The 19,896-nt window shown below is 29.6% G+C and overlaps 1 protein-coding gene across 1 annotated transcript in view; it reads left to right on the top strand.

Annotated features, from left to right (window-relative positions):
* LOC106678944 (organic solute transporter alpha-like protein) overlaps positions 1-19,896 on the top strand; it is a 194,846-nt gene that overhangs the window by 68,602 nt on the left and 106,348 nt on the right. The window contains exon 3 of the mRNA XM_014417811.3: positions 14,510-14,661. Within this exon, the coding sequence (XP_014273297.1) occupies positions 14,510-14,661 (152 nt within the window). The remainder of the gene's footprint in view (positions 1-14,509; positions 14,662-19,896) is intronic.

Here is a 19,896-nt window from a genome sequence, read left to right as displayed (position 1 = left end):
TATCCATATTGGATAATAAATAAATTTTAGATCGGGAAAAAGTATCTAAATGACATAAATAATAAAGTTTTGTTATATATGCTTCTAAACGCGAAAAAAAAATAAAGTTTCTTAATTTATATATCTGATTTTGTAACAAATAAATAAACCACTTAAATTAAAACTCCTGGAGTTCCAGTTAAGGTTTCAAATAGCTTTGAGGTTCCACATTACCTTGTTCCCCTTATATCGTTAATATATATTCAATAAATATAAACTGATAAGATTATACTCGTGATACTTTTATATGAAAGAGGAAAAATACATCAATGGACCAATAAACCAAAAAAGCTTCATATACTTATTAAAGTATATTTATCAATATACTATATTATCAATAATATACTATGTTTATCAAAGTTAGTGCCATAGGGCCCCCTAACTTCTGCGATCTATGAATCAAACGAATCAAGCATGAAATGAGATGTAGGATTGCTTCAAGATAGATTGAGCTATTTATCTTCACTGATGTCGATGGAAAGTTATAAGCTAAAGAAATATACTTTTAAAAATTGATTCATTATTTGGTTAATCTAAAATCAAGGAAAGTAGATGATTTAACAATTTTTTTTAAAAAAATTGGTTGTTACTTTTCAAATATTTAATAAATTAATATAAGTACTTCTCAAAATATTCAAATATTAACTAGTAAGTTGTTTAGAAAATAAATTCTAATAGGAAGGTCCCCACAATTTACAGTGTACTGAACCTTTATTTGGTTAAGGACAGGTTTATCTCCCTGACCAGAGTTATCTCATAGTGTAGATTATTGAAAACACAAATCTTTAAATCCTCATATCTTTAGGACATAACCACATAAAATACTTACCAAGATAATTGAATAATCAATATATTTTCGATGAGAAGATAAATAATATGAAGGAAATTTACTTTTAAGGATATCCTACTTTCTGAGCCTAAGATGTAGAAAGTTAATAATTAATCTAACTCCAGCGGGATATTTATTTGTCTTACATTTCGAATATCTGAAATATTTGTGACACTAGCAGACCCGGCAATATTTCACAATTGCTAGATTTAGGGATGTAGATAGATCAATTGAAGCTTTAATATAAATTAATATATTTAGTTACTTAGACATTGGATTAATGATTTTATTAATTGCTTGTTATATCCATTCAGTTTAGAGCGGTAAATAATATTACATTATAAAAATAAATGGTTAAAAAAATAACTTCAACATGACATAACTTATCTACAGCAAACTTGGCTGTGGTTTAAGACACTATAAACTACACCAAAGGGCACAAAACGGTTCTAATTAAACAAATTAGAACCGAAGATATCAAATTAAACATTTGAAAAGTTTTTATTTATCTGAAACCAATATTTTGCCCTTATAACAGAATTAAATCTGAATGGTAGAAATATAGGTAAAGATAGCAAATAATCAGCTTTCTAAAAGTTGCATTAACGTAGGAATTAGGTTTTTATCTAACCTAACTTGTATTAACGTAGGAATTAGGTTTTTATCTAACTTGTTGTACTTGTTGTATTAACGTAGGATTCAGATGAAAACCTAACCTCTACGTTAATACAACTTTTGGAAAGCTGATTATTTGCTATTTTTACCTATATTACAACCATTTAGATTTAATGCTGTTATAAGAGCTAAATATTGGTTTCAGATAAAGAAAAACTTTACAAACATTTAATTTGACATCTCCGGTTATAATTTGTTCAATTAGAACTGGTTTGTACCCTGTGGTGTTAATGAATTATGAGAGATTATATGTACAATGGACACTGGGAGATAGAAAAGCCTTCCAAGTAAATTAAATTAAAATTTTTAATTTCTTTGAAAAATGATATTTAGAGGTTTCAGACGACGCTATAAACGAATATGATTTCTTTTTTCATAAAAAAATCTTTTTTAGCCTACTTTAATGAAATGTTTATTATGTTTTTAAATTTTTCTTGAATACAAAATCATTTAATAGAATCATTAATATTTTTTTTTTATTCTTTAGATAAAACAAATCGATTTTAATATAATAATTATGAAGAAAATGTATGCTCAAAAAGTATAGAAGTACGCGCCAAAAATGTTTAATTTTGTAAATAATCTTTTTTTTTAACGGAGAAATCAGAGCAGTCTATAACCTTCCTGGGAAAATCTAAAACATTAAACGTATTGTTCCATCAAAATCAGATGAACGGTATGGCAGCACAAAAAATAAGAACAATATTTTTTGATTTTAATATACAAGATAATTTATTTCCTTATAAATAAATAAACTTTAGTTTGATTATCAAGATCTGATATGCTTTTGTTATGAAGCCACTATCCAAAATAACGTAACACAAGCCATGTTGTTTTGATTGATAATAAAAACGTTTGTAGTCTGTGATACTGCATGTAGTAGGAGTCGTATCACTAAATTATCTGCGCACAAATTTATCTCAGTTATTTTTTTCAGTATCTGTGCAAAATAATTTCTTTCTATTTACCTTCTCGATATCTAATTAAATTTAATTTGTACTTTGGAAACATAAACCAAAAAATTAACAATATTTGTATGTTTGGAAATTGAAATTGAAAAAAAAAAATGCTATGTCCCTTTTATGTTTATTGTCTTCAAATAAACCTTTTTTTAAAGTTCATTTTACGAAGCAACTAAAAAATGATGGATGATTTTAATTGAATAATAATGAGGAATTTAGTTCATGGTAAATTAAATGGCGATGTAATAGTCATCTTTATTTTTTACGGCTTTATTAAATTTAAAAGTACTAAAATTCTAGTCTTCTATTAAAATTCAATAGCAATTAAAAATTACAATTTTCTTTGAGAATGTATTAGTTTTAATAGTTGTGACACCACGTGCACCAATCGTAATTATTTAATTGTCGTTAAAGTTTTGATGGCATTCAGTTGAGGGTGAATGATATTAATGGTGTTAAATCCAAATTAGAGGACTATTGAAAAAATTCATTAGAAATTAAAAAAAAAATTGTATTTATCGTTTAAGCAAAAACAATAATTTAGTAATTTCCATTGGCGGATAAGACTAAAATTTATTAATTTTGATTGATCTTGCAAACCATTATCCATATTGGATAATAAATAAATTTTAGATCGGGAAAAAGTATCTAAATGACATAAATAATAAAGTTTTGTTATATATGCTTCTAAACGCGAAAAAAAAATAAAGTTTCTTAATTTATATATCTGATTTTGTAACAAATAAATAAACCACTTAAATTAAAACTCCTGGAGTTCCAGTTAAGGTTTCAAATAGCTTTGAGGTTCCACATTACCTTGTTCCCCTACCAAATTCTTACAATCAAAAATCCTTAGTGCTCCTGAAGTACAAATAAAATCATCCAGAAAGACATTTATGTTCCATATATAGCCGATCTAGCCCGAACCTGATTTCAATTCTTTCATTAAAGGACCCTAGCCATTCACCCACTGGTTTCTAATCTTTCTCTTTATTTCCTGATAATCCTTAGAGGCGCCTGAATAGAAGATGGACTCGAGACCTTCTAATGTATAACTCTACCAATGGCTAGTTTTATAAAAAAAAACTTCCGTGTTATTATATCACATTTACTTGTTTTAGCTTAAATATCTTTATAAATTTCAAGGAATATAGACAAAATACCAGCAGCAGCTCAAAATTAAGTTCTTCTTAATTAACGGGGCCATGCCAATTCCATAATTCCATAAGAGGAGACCTATTAAAAATTCATTTTTGGGTGTTCGCATCTATGAGGAGTAATTTCAACAAAGGGCCATTTATCGTTTTCCCGTATATACGAAAACTAGGGGCACCCAATTTGGACATTAAAAGCCTTAGGTTCATCGAACTCGTCGTAGATTAAAGATTCGATTTCAGGGAACGCTAGCATGATAAATTCTAACGGCCGATTCTGATGCTCTTGGTGAGTTAAAAGCGAAATGACGTTCACATTTAATGGCACATAATTGACGTTTATTGATCTATTTCGAAGAGGTAGTGTAACATTTTAGTCACACTGAAGTTGGTTTATTACACCGAAATGAGTTATTTCTCATTAGAACAACAATTTGTCTCAGGAAAGACGAGTTTTCCCATTTCCTTACTTTTTTCTCGATACTCCCGGTAATTACTGTCAACTGATTACGCAAACAGGAACAACAGCGAGCAGTGTTACCACGGAACTGTAAATGCCAGTGTAGCCAACCTAGCAGTCTCCCCTCCTTGAACTTTTAGAGGGCCTTGCCCAACAGACGGTTTCACTGAACCCTAAATCTAAGAAAACATCTTCATGCCTTGCCTGATCTGAGGAAAAAAAATTTCCTTTCTTCTCTGCGGCAAACACCTTTTGGGGCTTGTGAAAAACTTTTATCTTTTTTCACAATCCAAGGCGTCTTCTCGGAAAGAAAAAAAAACGATGCATAACTTAAAAATGAGATATCTTTTACAGTAATGTATTTTTAACGAAAAAAACTAGAATTATACTTATAGCATGTACAGTTCATTCATTCATATTCTAATTTCTTTTAAAAATTTATTTATTGATATTTACAACTGTACATAAATACATCAAGTAAATTTGAGGAAATCATAATGGTATGGTACAACCATGTAGAGGAACTACCCATTGATAGCATTCTAAAAACATTTTTACAATATAAGGTCTCGAGGCGTCCTCCTTTTCTCCTCGCTCCTTTTCAGACGCCGCGGAGGATTGTCCGGAATAAAAGAAGAAGCAAGATTAGAAACTAATGGGTTTGAGTGGTTAAGGAGTTTGTAATGGAAGGATTGATATCTGGTTCGGGCTTACAATCGGTTACAAATGGAACATTAAGGTCTTTGTGGATGATTTTATTTGTGACGAAGTAGGGATCATTTAGGATTTTACGAAGGATTTTGGATTGTAAGGATTGGATACGAGAGGAATTCAAAGGTTTAGTGGAGCCCCAAAGCTCAACGCCGTATGTCCAGAAAGGCCTTATAATTGTCATGTAAATCAGTCTTTTGTAATGAATTGGAAGTTTGGACCGTTTGTCTAGTAAGTGCTGTAACAGTCGATATCGACGTGCAGTTTCCTGTCTTTTCAGTCTTGTGTGAGGATTCCAGGTTAGTCGTTGGTCTAGATGTAGTCCAAGGTAGCGGATCTGTTCAACAGGGGTAAGGGCAACATTATTGAAGTATACTGTAGGGCAGTCAGTAGGTTTACGACGTAGGGTAAAGGTAATTTGATGGGTTTTGTTGGGATTTATTTATCCTAATTTAAAAGAAAAAAAAACTAAATAAATCAACATCATATATGTGACTTGAGTTACTTCTAATCCTAAAAGATAGAGATGATTAGTATGTAGTCTCAAACCAACTTATGTATATGTATAAAGTTAGTTGTAATTTACCGAACATTTTGTCCTCGATCTATATCAGTGCATACTTCCTTCAACCATTTTTAACCGGAAAAATCCACTCATGCCATCGAATACGAGTTGTATTTACCAAGAAATATAATCGTGTCAGAAATTCCAATACTAAATTGACAATTTAATGATATTTTATACATTTTATGATACATAAAAATTAGATATTTATAAAGAAAGTCTGATTTTTATCTCAAAATGATATTTGTTCCTTGATTGTCATTAAGTTGTATTTATCTTTTAATATACGGAGATATCTTCTGCCAATATAACTTATAACTCATATATAAATGTAATTTATAACTCAGTATAGTTAGTTTTTCTTTTCATCATCCTTCGGAATATCAAATAATATTATGAATCATAATAATATTCTTAATCAGTAATTACTCAATCCAATGTCCCGAACATTTTACTATTAACGTCTGCAGTAAACATAAATATTTATTAAAAAGAAGAGATGTTTTATTAAACATTAATTTCGGCAATTGGTTTTCATACCATCAATAATGAACTAAAATATTTCTCCCTTACTTTAGCATTGAGGATTGGAATTTGGAATGTTCTCACGCCTTCTTCCACGTGACATGGTTGAGCTGTTTCAAGAAGTCCTGCACTAGTTCATATATATACTTCTGAACATTTACACGTGAACATTCATATATATATATATATATATATATATATATACAAGCAATGAGCAACCTAATTTTGTGTGGAATACTACTGTTACTCAAAATATAACTAGACTGTATTTTTATTTATTAAAACAAAAAATTAAGAATTATTAACAATCTGGTAATGCTGAACATATTTTTAAAACTCCAGAATAAATAAAATGAAATATTTAGTAACAAATGATTTTTAACATACTCTATATCCCTAAATAGGTTCTAATATAGATTTATTTACACTTTTGCAATATTATTTAAAATTACTATGCTGGGGCATCTCATGTAGTGAAATTAAATTATTGTTGAAAAAGTTGATTTTTTGAAGAGTAAAATTAAAATTTTTAACTAAACCGATCAAATGTTTAGTGTAGAATTTTAATTTATGAAAATAAAAAAAACTTTATTTTTCAGAAGTGAATAGATTACATTTTGGTGTTCTGAACAATTTTTTTTTTGTTTTTTTAATCCATTTCCATGTAAATAAATATGAGTACATGCAATTTAGACTCATACAATAAAATATTCATAATAAATGTATTATACTGAACTGATTGATGATAATGATAATAATGAATTGATAAAAAAGTATATAAATAATTGTAACTGAATCTGACACACCCACCTGTTATGTTACGTCATTTTATTGCTTATTCATTGTTTAATGATGACACTATAAAGCTGTAATTTAAAATATGATGCTTATAAGTATTATAAGTATCGTTTTTTTAATTAAAAGTATTGTTTATTTTATAAGTATAATTTATATTTTTTATATTATAAAAAATAATCATATTTTAACTTATACAGTCATAGTGTTTTAGTTAACTAGAAATAATAGATAAGCTAAACACACTTGATTAGAGAATTGTCTTGAACAGCTTTAAAGATGTAAATGTGTTCTTACGGCGATTAAAACTTTATACAGTTGCTAACAGAATAATATAAATATTATGATTTATAAAGTATGTGATAAAATATAATATAAAAATAGTTTTAACAATCTCGGGTGTATGAAATTAGATTTTATAATCTTTGTAATTGTAATCTAATATAAGCCTTAAAGTCATTACCCGCTCGACCTCAACATTCCGGTTTCAGCAACTTGTTATAATTGTTCTCAATGCTCCGATTTTCTCGAAGATGATGTTTATACGTTTTTATTTTGTTTTTTCCTCCTTTCGGCATTAATTTGCATACTATCTGGGAAGGCAATGAACGCACAGAGATTACAAATAAGTAAGATAGCCGTGTTTAGGAGCTTGCTCTGTGATGAAATCAAGATAAAAACATTTTAGAATCGACAGAACATTAAAATACAAAGATAATTTCTCCTTCACTTATAAACACATTTTTAACCTCATCAAACGCACTTATCACTGACTTTAAGATTATTTTACTCCCCATCCCCTAGTCTCACTCCATTTCTGAAATATTGTGGACACAAATGTTTTTTGACTCACGACAATGAAACAATTCATGTATTTCACTTCCTTGATTAAAAACAAAAAAATATAAAAATATTAAATTGATTTGCTATTTAATAAAGTAAGTAATATATTTGAAAGATATATTAATAACTTAATAAAGTAAGTAATATATTTGAAAGATATATTAAGTAATAGAGAAGAAAAACTCTCTCTCTCTCTCTCTCTCTCTCTCTCTCTCTCTCTCTCTCTCTCTCTCTCTCTCTCTATCTATCTCTCTCTCTCTCCCCCTCTATCTATCTATCTATCCCTCCCTCTCTTTCGCATATATATTTACCGATTGTAATATTTGATAAGAGATTAGATGTTTCTGTCAGTTTCTGTACAATAATACACTATTGTAATATGTAACCTTCCCTAGAGTTTAGGGAAGGTTAAAAATATTGTGATGAAGTATAGTAGTGTAAATTGACTGCGATTAAAAGTTTTAATGTTAATGTGAAGAGTTGACGAAGTAAGGTGGACTGAAATTATAGACTCGGACTGAATAGCCTGCAAAAAGGTTTTTTAAAAATTAATGTGGTAAATTTGTATTTAAGATTATTTTTGAAGATGGCTAAATTGGCCGAAACGTTGAACTTATAAAGAAATATAGATTGTTTTGAGACTTGGATAAAATTAATTTTATTTAAACAATAATAACCAGTCTCAAGAAGGTGAAAAGATTATTTATATTATAAACCTTATTTAACTACCATGTTGTAAATAAAACAACATCAATATCAAATTATTTATGCTGTGCTCCGATGTGAATAGAAAAGCTTACTGAAATAATAAATAAAATGATATCACACACTGGAGATTTGTTGTTGTTGGACATCTGGCCTGAATTAGAAAGGTGTGCACAATGACACAACTTCCTGCATGAAGTTAATTCTTGGTTAACAGAAGCATACCAAGGTGCAGTTTTGAAAAGGAAGAGTTAAGTACCTGCTGAGGTTTTACTATTTATAGATAAGTGAATATTCTTGTGGTCAAGACCCTTCTTCGACCACCATGAGAGTGTTACAATACTCGAAAGGTCAGCAAGCCTTACACTTGCGAGAGAAAGTGGTGTTAACCACTCACTACCATTGCTATTAACAGCTAATGAGAGGAACATTGAATGTTTGGACAAATATTCATCTTAATCGGTTTTTGAAATATAAGTCGACATTTACATTACAATTAACATAAGGCAGACAGTGGAATCTTAATCTCATTTTTTAATTTAATTATATGATTTTGTTCTCTGACCTAAAATGTATTATAGAATATTAATTTACATAATAGCAGTGCATAAAGATGTTAAAACTCGATTGAAATCTCCTTTATTATAAGTGTTTTGAGAACTCCAAATGAAGCTTACGGCCTTTGTTATTGTGAATGAAGTTTTCGAAATCTACTTTGTAACCACTTCCATTACGATTCCATAGAAAGTTCGCCCTAAGAATGAAGTTTCTTCTGATCCTGATGTCAACTTTGTTACCTCTCCCAATCCTTCTCAAGCGCACTTAAATCTGAGATTTCCATTGGGAAGAGATATTTTCAATAAAGTATCCTCAAAGAATCTAATTTAAAAACGGTTTTGCCGGTAAGTCAAACGAATTTATTCAATTTTCCGTACCTTTTTTGGCCAAAAAATAGGAATTTTCGCGATTTTTTCAGAACGGCAAAATGACAAATATGAGAATCACAAACTGTGAGAATCGTTCATTGAAAGAATATATTTCTTCTAGAGTAGAGAATCAATAGAGCTTACAAACTCACTCCCAAAAGAAACTTCATTCATTATAAATAATGATAAGTGGTGCGCTAAGTTCCTTATCTAAACTCTCAAGAAAAATAGGGGCGTTAATTAACGTCCTGTACACTCTGTACGATGAACCTATCTCCTATCGTCTACTATGTCTACTTAGCTGTTGATGTGAGATGTGCTATATTTCCTCTGAATTAATGAAGTAATATTTTTTGTTCTGGTGTGCCTGAATTTGTCAAACATTTACTGCTTTGTTCGTAAATGATTTTTAGATATTTAGTCCCATACTCAGTACCTATTTCTATTAAATTACTAGATCTATTTATTTACTTGTTGTTTTCCTTTATTCCTATTATATTCCTCTGATATTCTAGCGGGAAAAGAAGGATTTTCCCTTTTTTAAAAACACTGTTAAATCAGCAGTAATATTTTTACATTATCAATTATTTTTCAATTTTTTTTGTTAATATTTTAAATTTCAAAGATTTTTGTTTCCATTATTCTGTATAAAATCATTCAAAACAAATAAGTAAAAAAAAAGGGTCCTAAGCAGCTAGAACAAAACGTTTCGGAGGTACATGAACTATAAGCCTCCAAACAAATTACTTTTCATGGTACTAAGAGGGAAAGGAGATTAATTGAATTATATTAACCTGTTAATTGAAATTACATTAATTATATTAATCTGTTAAATTAATTAATAAACGACTTTATAAAACTGTTTTCTAGGAACCCTTCCTCTTGAATAATAAAATATTTGCAATAATATTATAGAATAAAATTTAGTCACATAATTAAACATGTAAAGTGCTACTTCATATACCAACAGTGATTAATTAGTGATTAACTACTAGTTCATTAAGAGATTATATATTAATTTCTTTTTTGAGAGTAATTAACTAATTTAAGCACAACTTCTTTTTCTCAAATTTTTTTTCTATCGTTTTATTTTAGCCTCCTTATCATAAAACGCTTAATAACCTTTAGGCTACTATTTTTATACTAAGGAGGTTAGAGCGTTAAACAGTTTAATATGATTTGACTTAGGTATAATAGCCTGCAAATCATAGTTTACAGTTGATACTTCAAATTAAGGTCTCCTCCTGCGAAATGTGATCCAAAAATAAAAAAAATCGTTGAGATCATAACAAGTTGTGTTTTAAACTAAATGAAATATTTCCAGCGATTAGATAGTTTAGCCCTTATTAAATATTTTTTAAATATTAAAAGGTCTTCATATTTTCAGGAAATTTAAAAAAAAAAAAAAAGAAAATTATTAATTTTTATATACCAAAACGGACGCTGAACGTCGACATAAATCACTTTAAGTAAAGCTTCCAGAAACACAGGGTTCAGGTTTTGGAGGTGGATAACCTGCTACCAGAAAATTTCACCAGCAAACGTGACTGGCACTAAAATAGCATTTCACTTGTTGTTATTCATAAGTTCTCTTCTGTTGTATTAAACTCCACAGCTGCCAATAATCTTCTAGTTCCTTTCTACTGGAGTTCTCCAGCGAAGATTCTCCGTGAGTCAGGAGGCAATCCAACACCAAGGTCACTTGGCCAACAGCTCCGTAACCTCGGTTCTTGTTTTTTGCGGTGATCTCCGTGAGTTGCCTTTGAGTCATCTTGTCGATGGAATATCATCCTCTTTCGATTCATTCGGTGGTGATATTTCAAATCTACAATTATATTTTAAACCTCGATTCTATGAAAACGTATTATTAATTCATTGTTTTCAGTAATAAATCTTTTTAATCACTTAAAATATCTTTTTAACATCATCTAAAATTTTGAAGTGTAAAAATAAGTAAATTACAAATGAAACCACTCGTCCACAGTCCACCGTACGAGGCTTCTTTGCCAATTTTTTTTTTATTAGCAATGTCACTGGACATCTCAGGATGATCCTTGGAGTTCGATATTACCATCAGCTATTTGAAGTGGCTGGAGATCAGAGGTTTCGTATGCCCTTCTTGGTCATTAATTTAGAAAAAGGAAAAATATAAAGTTTTTTTGAAGCATTATGTAATTTTTTCCATTTTGTTACGAAACACACTTTTATTATTTGTAAGGATTAATATTTTGACAACGATAAACCACGGTGAAGTAATTAGTAGCCTTTAAGTAGGTTACATTGTAAAAGTTAGGACCTGATCCAAGAGCAGACCCAGGATCAAAACTAGAGGGGGAACCTATAGTTGTTCAAATTGTTTCATTTCACCATGGAAAAGGTGAATAATTCCAAATTCTTATGAAAATTATATATAATTATAGCAGTGCTTTATTAGTTATTACAATTATTGAAAATAAAATTTATTAAATTAATAATTTTTTGTTCACTTTAGAGGTGGCCCGCTGCTCCTCATTGCCTCTCGCTGGGTTCGCCCATGACCTGACCTTAGTAACTAATAAAAGATATTCGATTTTTCATTAGCTATATGTAAACATATTCCTTTATTTAACAAAGCACTGTCTCAATAAAAAAAAAAAAATTGGTTGCATGAAGTTTGACCATTCATTCTTCTTCATCCTTATGGCGATGTTTACTGAAATAACTAGCAATCAAATTGTCCTGTAGAATGACGGATATGACTTCCACTACTAATAAATGAAACCACAAGACATTATCATACCATTAAAATGGCCTTGGGTGTATTGAAATCCATCTCATCGCCTAGAACAATGTTGCTTCGTGGAAAACTGTCATGGCAATTATTCAAAGTTTAAGATGTCTGCAAACATGCATATCACAATGGCGTTCCACCAATTGAAGGATGCCTTTGAGCTAATTGAAAATAAACACTTCAATGTCATTCACACTAATAGGCTTTTATTGAAACCATTACACAAAGTGGAATTGTCAACGTTGTTCGTTTGATGTTCTAGCAACAACAGTTGATGCGAATTTTCACTATCACTTGGCATTGCTATTACTAATATAGAAAAAAAAATACGTAAAGTCAGAGAAATAAAATATGCATAAGTCAATTCTACTTTATCAAAAGTCAAATTAAAATAAAAAATTGTTTTGAATTAATCAACTTTTTTTGAACTCCTGTGATAAATAATTCCTTATAAAATTATGTTTAATATCATGTTTTCTATTCGACATATAAAACAAACTAGTATAATTCGTTTAATACTAGTTTGTTTTATTTATAATTAAATGTTTAGGCAAAATCTTTATAAATATTTTAATAATTGTTTTTTAAAACTTTAATTTTGCTGATATTCATCTCATGTTCATTATTATTTTTTTTACATGATTTTTTTTAATAGTCGAAGAAAAAAAGAATGTTTTCGGCCAATATTCAGGAATTAAAGGAGACACATGATTTCTATTTTTCAATTAAAACAGTTGAAATAATGTTCTGTATAATCTTGGCAATCCGAACTAATTGCTTCGGATTACAGAAAGTATTAGGAAAAATGGTGTAAAAAAAATTTAACAATATAAATGTACATAGCTATTTTTATTTATTAGTTTTTTCTTTACATATTTTATAGGAAATTGGAAAGTTTGAATTTTTGAAAAATCGTTTTCTTTTAAATCCATAGTAATGCTAAGTGATGATTTAATTTGTTAAAACTATAAGATTATTTATTTATAAGTGAAAAAATACAATTTGTATGTATTTATTAAAAAAATATATAAGTTCATCAAAAAAATTTGTATTGTACCTTTTTCTACTATTAATTAAATTACTATGAAACTTCCATAGGAATTAGATTATCGGATATTGAAATGGTGTAAATATGTCCACTTTCGATTTTCAACGTAATTAAAAAACATACCTATAGATCGGGAAGTTAAAAAATGACCTTTACACATATGAAATCATTGACTAACCAATGGAAGTCATTAACCTCAAAAGGAAAATTTTTTAAGAAGTAACTTTTTTTTACAGTTTGGATTATTTGAGTGTTCCGAGTTTACTGCCATTACACTGTACTTCCATACCTAATATTCATTTTAAACTTAATCCTCAGTAATAAGTTGAATTGGAAGATCAGGTAGTGCCGTTAACATGAATCGCATATGAAAAAAGAAACAAAATTTATAGTTTTTTTAAAAATATTTAGCCGGAAGCCTCTTAGAGATATAAATAAGATATGGATATCAAAACAAATACTGCTAAAATGTCTGCACATCATTAAAATAGAAAAATAAAAGTCATTAAAATATAAAAAATAAAAATAATACCTTAATTAGTCCCTAAAGTGAGACAAGATTTGAATTAATAGCTTACAAAAAATAGAGCCATTTAAGCATAGCTTGAATAATTGAATTTTTAAAATATAAAAAATCTTTCAAAAACCAATTTTGACCAATTAATTTCACATTGTGTAAACGATGAAGTGAAAATATATTGGCTATGTAGGTATTTATATATTTCTACTTCGTATATGAAAGAGTCAAACATGACGTCGACTATTGTCCAATATTTGCTATTTATTTGCCTTATGCTTGTTAAATATTTTTTGTTTCCGAATCAAAGTCGAGATTTACTTGAAATATCAATGAAAAGTTTTTCAGTTCCTTAATTTATTTTAGATATTACTTATTTGTTGTAATATTTTTTTTTAATTGTTGAAATTTATAATTTTCTTCTATTATATTATATCTAAAAATTATATCATTAGTTATTCTTTGTATAAATAATACATTTAAATATTAGATTGATTCTAAGACTTTCTTTTCATACTTAAGTAGCACACTAACTGATATAACCTAAGTGCCCAAGTATGCAACGCCAATTATGCTAAAGAAGTGGTAAAATAGCTCGTTCACGAGACATCTTTAGAAACAGTTTTTTTTTTTTGTTTTTTTTTATAAAACCATGCCCACTAGTTCATAGCCAAGCACCGTATATAATCAGCTGGCCTACTTATATTCTCCCCTCATATTATTCAATACTTTTTTTAAAACTTGTTAGGGTGTCGATATTGTGATCATTAATTACAAAATATTTAATGGTTATGAGTATGAACATTTGTTAACGCTTAAAAATTATCAGTGTAATCCAATTAACTCGTGCTTCTGTTGATGATGGAGTACTTAAATCTGAAATTGATAAGTCTTTATTTCTTCCTTGCTTTTACTGTTAGTAATAAAGCAATATTATTGTAATTTTATATTCTATTGCCTTAAGTTAATGCTAGTTTTGTTTCAGCTTTCAATGTCCTGGGCCTGTGGCTGTTTTCTCTGGGCGGTGTAGCTGTCTTCATTACAGTGGCCCTGTTCGCCGACACGATCCGCAGCATTATCAGAACAGCACCTATCAACACCAGGAGCCACTCGGCGTTTGTAGTTTCTGTGTACCCGGTAAGTTTGTCAACAGTCTTGTAATGCAAATTTATGCTTAGAAAACCTGTACCTTATTGTTTTTATAATTCCTAAAACTTTCGCATTGCTCTTTCTCTAATTTCATATATCCAAAATGGAGTTTTTTTTTAATGAATGAAAAATTAAGCCCAAAAAAATCCAAGCAGTATTTGTCCACAGTAAATTAGTTTATATTAAAAAGAAAAAATCCTGTATGGATATATCCGATGAAGGGTCAAGTGTGCAGTTATTTTTAAGGAACCATTCTCAACCACCAGTTTGTTTTCCCTAATTAAGGGTGCTCACTTTATAGAGGTCAGATGTGTCTGGCGAGGGTTCTTAAATCCACAGAGTTTACTCACTGTTGGATTCAAACCTGAGGCGTGAGAGGTAGATATACTACGCCGTAGTGAGCTAGCCAGTTCCCTATAATAATTTATATTATCTTATATATTTATTTATATTAGCTAACGTAATTTTTATTAGAAATATTATATTAGTAAAGTTATATTGAAAATATATATAAATATAATTATAAATGTGCACCCATTGCGTTGGGGACGGAGTTGCCCGGCATATGAGGTGTGTAACTAGTAAAAAAAAAAAAAGTCTGTCCTTTAGTTTCTATAAGCGTTTCTTTGTGTATCCTTGGGTCATTCCATAGTAACATCTAAGGGCCATACCCAACATTTAGTAAGTCGATATTAGGACAAGGTCTTCAGAGATGTAGTCAGTAGAGAGAAGAACACTAATAAATAAAACTAGTTTATTAGCATTAACTCTTTTGCTGGGCGAATAGTAGAGAATGGTCCGCAAAAGAGACCATGAATAACCACACGACTAAAAATACTGTATTTCGCACAATGTTAATATTCATGCGAAGATCAGAAAAAAAATTTTTTTTTAATAATTTATTTATTGATATTTACAACTGCATACATATATACACATCAAGTAAATTTGCTGTAAGTGATATTATGACATGATACAAACATGTGGAGAATCTACCCATTGATAGAACTCCAATAACATTTCTAAAGGAGAAGATCTCGAGGCCATTTTCTTTTCAGACGCCTAGGAGGATTATTAGGTAGTGAAGGAGAAGCCAGGTTAGAAACGAGTTGGTTTGGGTGGTTGGGAAGTTTATTATGGAAGGACTGGTATCTGGTTCTGGCCAAATCGGCAACATAGGGGACATTGAGGTCCTGATGAATGATTTGGTTTGTGACAAAGTAAGGAGCATTAAGGATTTTGGACTGTAAGGGTTGGATTCGAGATGAATTAGATGGTTTAGTGGAGCCCCAAAGCTCAACTCCGTATGTCCAAATAGGCCTTATAGTAGTCATGTAGATCAGTTTTTTGTAATGGATTGGAAGTTTGGATCGTTTGTCTAGTAAACGTTGTAATAGTCGGAATCGACGAGCAGTTTCCTGTCTTTTCAGTCTTGTATGAGGATTCCATGTCAGTCGTTTGTCCAGATTTAGTCCTAAGTAACGGATCTGTTCAACAAGAATAAGTGGGGTATTATTAAAAGATACTGTAAGGCAAGACGAAGGTAGACAAAAAATAGTTTTTTTTAATTTAATTTTATTTTGTTATTCATAACGATGAAATTTTTGTAATTTGGGAAGTTAAGACCCGGTGTCATGCTCAGAGAACAGAATTTGACGACGATCATGACGGACATTGTGGGCATGTCTTATAGAAAAGGTTGTTTTGAAAGTGACTTGAACAAATAGATTTACGTACTACCTGTTGCCTTTCACATATGTGAGAGTAAAGAAAAGTTTTAGAGAATTGAAACACGCAGTAGCTATCAACATGCCAAACTACGAGACAGGGAAATGAATAAAAACGAAGAAGATTGCAAAAAATATATTTTCTAGTAGAGACATCTCCGTTAATTAATTTAAAGAGTAAATCTTGATTGTTATTAATGAATTCGATAACCGATCTCGCTGTCTCTCTAGTCGAACTGCTGAAGGAAAAAATCGAGAATATTCGAAGATTCTAAGATTCCACCATTTATCCAATATTTCCAGCCAATAATAGATAAAAATATAAACGATGGTATGATCAAAACTGATTCATTAAAAGAACGACCTGGTCCATTTACTGAAAACAAGTTGATAACGTCAGATTTAATTTATAAACATAGTAATATAAATAAATTCAAGTTTACAGAAAATCATGTCCACAAGATCTTGTACGGGCCAATCAATTGATATCATCGGTACTGCAATATTTTATAAATTATTTGTTGTTAAAAATCAAAATAAAAAAATCGGTACTACCAATATGCTTTTAAATATAAATAAATCAGAAGGAAATTTCATCAGATAAAAATAATGATAGGAAACAATAGAAATAATAAAATTATCTCGTTAACATAAAAAGTGGAAATTTTGTAAATCAAAATTTTTATTTAAAATAATTTTTTTTGTGCTAATGCATATGTGTCACTTTCAGCTTAATTTTATTATTATAAGAGCAGTCTCAAAGAAAACAATGCGTTTCTATTTTTTTTTTAAAGAAGCAATGTTACTAAAAGTTTCTCGTGTGACAGTTAGAAACTGATAATTAGATCCTTGTGTCTAATTTCAAAATATCATCTATTTTCGCGCGTATATGTATACATTGATATTTGGACCAGATATTGAAATTTTTCTTCAGTTTAGATTTTGGAGGATCGTCGTTCGTGGCAAAAAAATGAAAGTAAGATGCTTTGTAAACTTCAGGCTAACATTGGTTGTTTACAACTCAATTTCCGTTCAGACAGAAACAGCTTTTCATAGGATAATCAACGCGAAATCGTTTAAATCAAAAGGTTTTTGTTTACAACGATAAGAAGTAGATGAAACGAATTTTGTACTAAAATTAATAACTGTATGAGGTGCTTAAAAATACAAGCATTCTTTTCCTCCTTTCCTATTTTTCACTTACGATTCTACATAATTAGGGAAATTATAAGACTTCGCCATAGGGTAGAACGAGATGAAACACATATTTCCGTTGAACTGACATCTTGCCCTAAGAATAGTGGCGCGAAGATACAGAACAATTGTATAATTGCGCAGACTGTACCATTACGAAGCAAATGGTCTACATCCGTTCTGCTCGGCTTCCTGTACTTCATCAGTTCCGTCCAAGTGATGCAACTTTCGAAGTCCTTAACAGCAATTTTCATCATTGCACTACTCTTTCTCTTGATAAGCTATGATTGCACTCTAAAATTCACAAAGCAATTGAACTTTTATATTTATTTCTACCAGTCTCACCGGATAATTATGTAGTTGAAAGTGTTAACTCACCTCGTGGTAGAATAATTGTCTCTATGATGAAGAAGAGACCTGCAGAATAAAAGAGACCACGTATTGTTCACGTGGAAGTACTACTTGTGCTTCTGACTTATGGAGCCTTGAATCGTCATCCACTCACTTGTGACTTGGCGAATGGACATACAGCTACTTAAATTTGATCTATTATTTATTTTTATAATTAACCGTTTAATATTCTCAATATGAGCTGTGACAATAATAGATCAATAAACTGAGTTACTAAAAAGGAAATAAATGTAAGTACATTTAAATTTCATTTTCTACGAATGAATGTTAAAGAAAACATTATCTCTTCTAGTTTTCTAAAAATTAACATACATAAAAATATTATACATATAATTAACATAATGCTATTAAAAAAAGATACACACATAAAAATATAAAAATCGAGAATATATAATTTATGTACATTATCGTTTCGATTATTATAAAAACATATTATGAACATAAAAAAAAGTAATCTAAAATGTTTAATATTTTTGTATGATAATTATATTCTCATGAAAATATTTGAAATGAAATGAAATGAAAAAATAACTTTATTCTGGGACATATGTCCCCTAAGAATAATTACATGGTTCATATAGTGAGATTTTTATCTGGCGAGCGTTTACAAATTTTCAGATAGTAGAATGAAATTACATTGGTATATTGGCTTTACTACTGTTTATAATGTTAATCAATACCTGCCTATTTATTTGGTTACAAAGATGTGGAGGTTTGGTTATTCAATAAATGAAGGAATAGGTGTTGTTTAAAGGAGAGAATGGATGAGGACTGGCGAATGGAGATGGGAAGAGAATTCCAGAGGGAGGTTGCACGTATGACGAAGGATTTGCTAAAGAAGGAGGTTCTATAGGAGAGCATATATAAATTAATTCGGATGGGATCTGGTGTTTAATGAGTGGATGGATGAACGAAGAGTGAGGAGATCTATGATATAGGTAGGTTTTTTGATGTTAAGAACTTGGAATAGAAAAACACCAAGGAGGTATTGCCTTCGGGAGGTTGGATAGAGCCACTTCAACTCGGAATACCAGCGGGAGACTTGAGAGTGCCTAGGGAACCCAACGATAAATCTTATAATTACAAAACAATTCATAATATTTGTGTTGTTAGAAAAATTAATTCCTGTGGCTGTGATAGGTTTGCTAAAAAGACATTGTTTTGTTTGCATGCAAAAGGATTTACAAATATTACAATATATATTACTAGAATATATATTTTATATACATTATCGTTTCTATTATTATAAAAACATATTATGAACATAGGTTTGTATTAATTATTTTTGTATCGAATTACTCAAGTACTCAAGTAAAACTTTTCACTTAACCAGTGAGAATTTTGATTTAATTCCACTTAACCTACTTAAACAAAGCCTACATTTAGGTAAGCGAAATTTACTACTTGGGATATTTTGGGGTTATTATTGCTCAATGTGTTAGACAAAAAAAATTAACAACCGTCATAATTATTTTTTTTTATATTTCTTAGTATGTACCTCAACCACCGTTACTTTATTTTTTTGATACATGAGATTATTCGTATTTAAATACATACAAAGTCAAGAATTAAAATAGTTATATTTATTTTTATTTCACTATTATAATGGGCTTATTTAATTTTATGAATTGAACACGGTTATATAGACTTATTTTAAATGGCACATTCCATTTACTCTGACTTGAGTTTTTATTTAATGATCACAGGAGCATGCCTTAGAAACATTAACTGAAATATATGAACATTATTCCTTGGTTTTAAGGTCAAATGAATTTCTTTTTACTAATTTGCTAAAATAGTTTTGATTTGTACTTTATCATTGTTATTTAGTGTTATCATTTTTATTTTAAGAATCTAGTTTGTTCATGTTACGTTTAGTGAATGTAGGTAC

This window comes from Halyomorpha halys, unplaced genomic scaffold (genome assembly GCF_000696795.3).
Source record: "Halyomorpha halys isolate HHAL.00 unplaced genomic scaffold, Hhal_1.1 Scaffold169.1, whole genome shotgun sequence".
Classification (NCBI taxonomy): Eukaryota; Metazoa; Arthropoda; class Insecta; order Hemiptera; family Pentatomidae; genus Halyomorpha; species Halyomorpha halys.
Note: the sequence above shows the minus strand (reverse complement) of the source record. Positions and strands in the feature narration are given on the sequence as shown.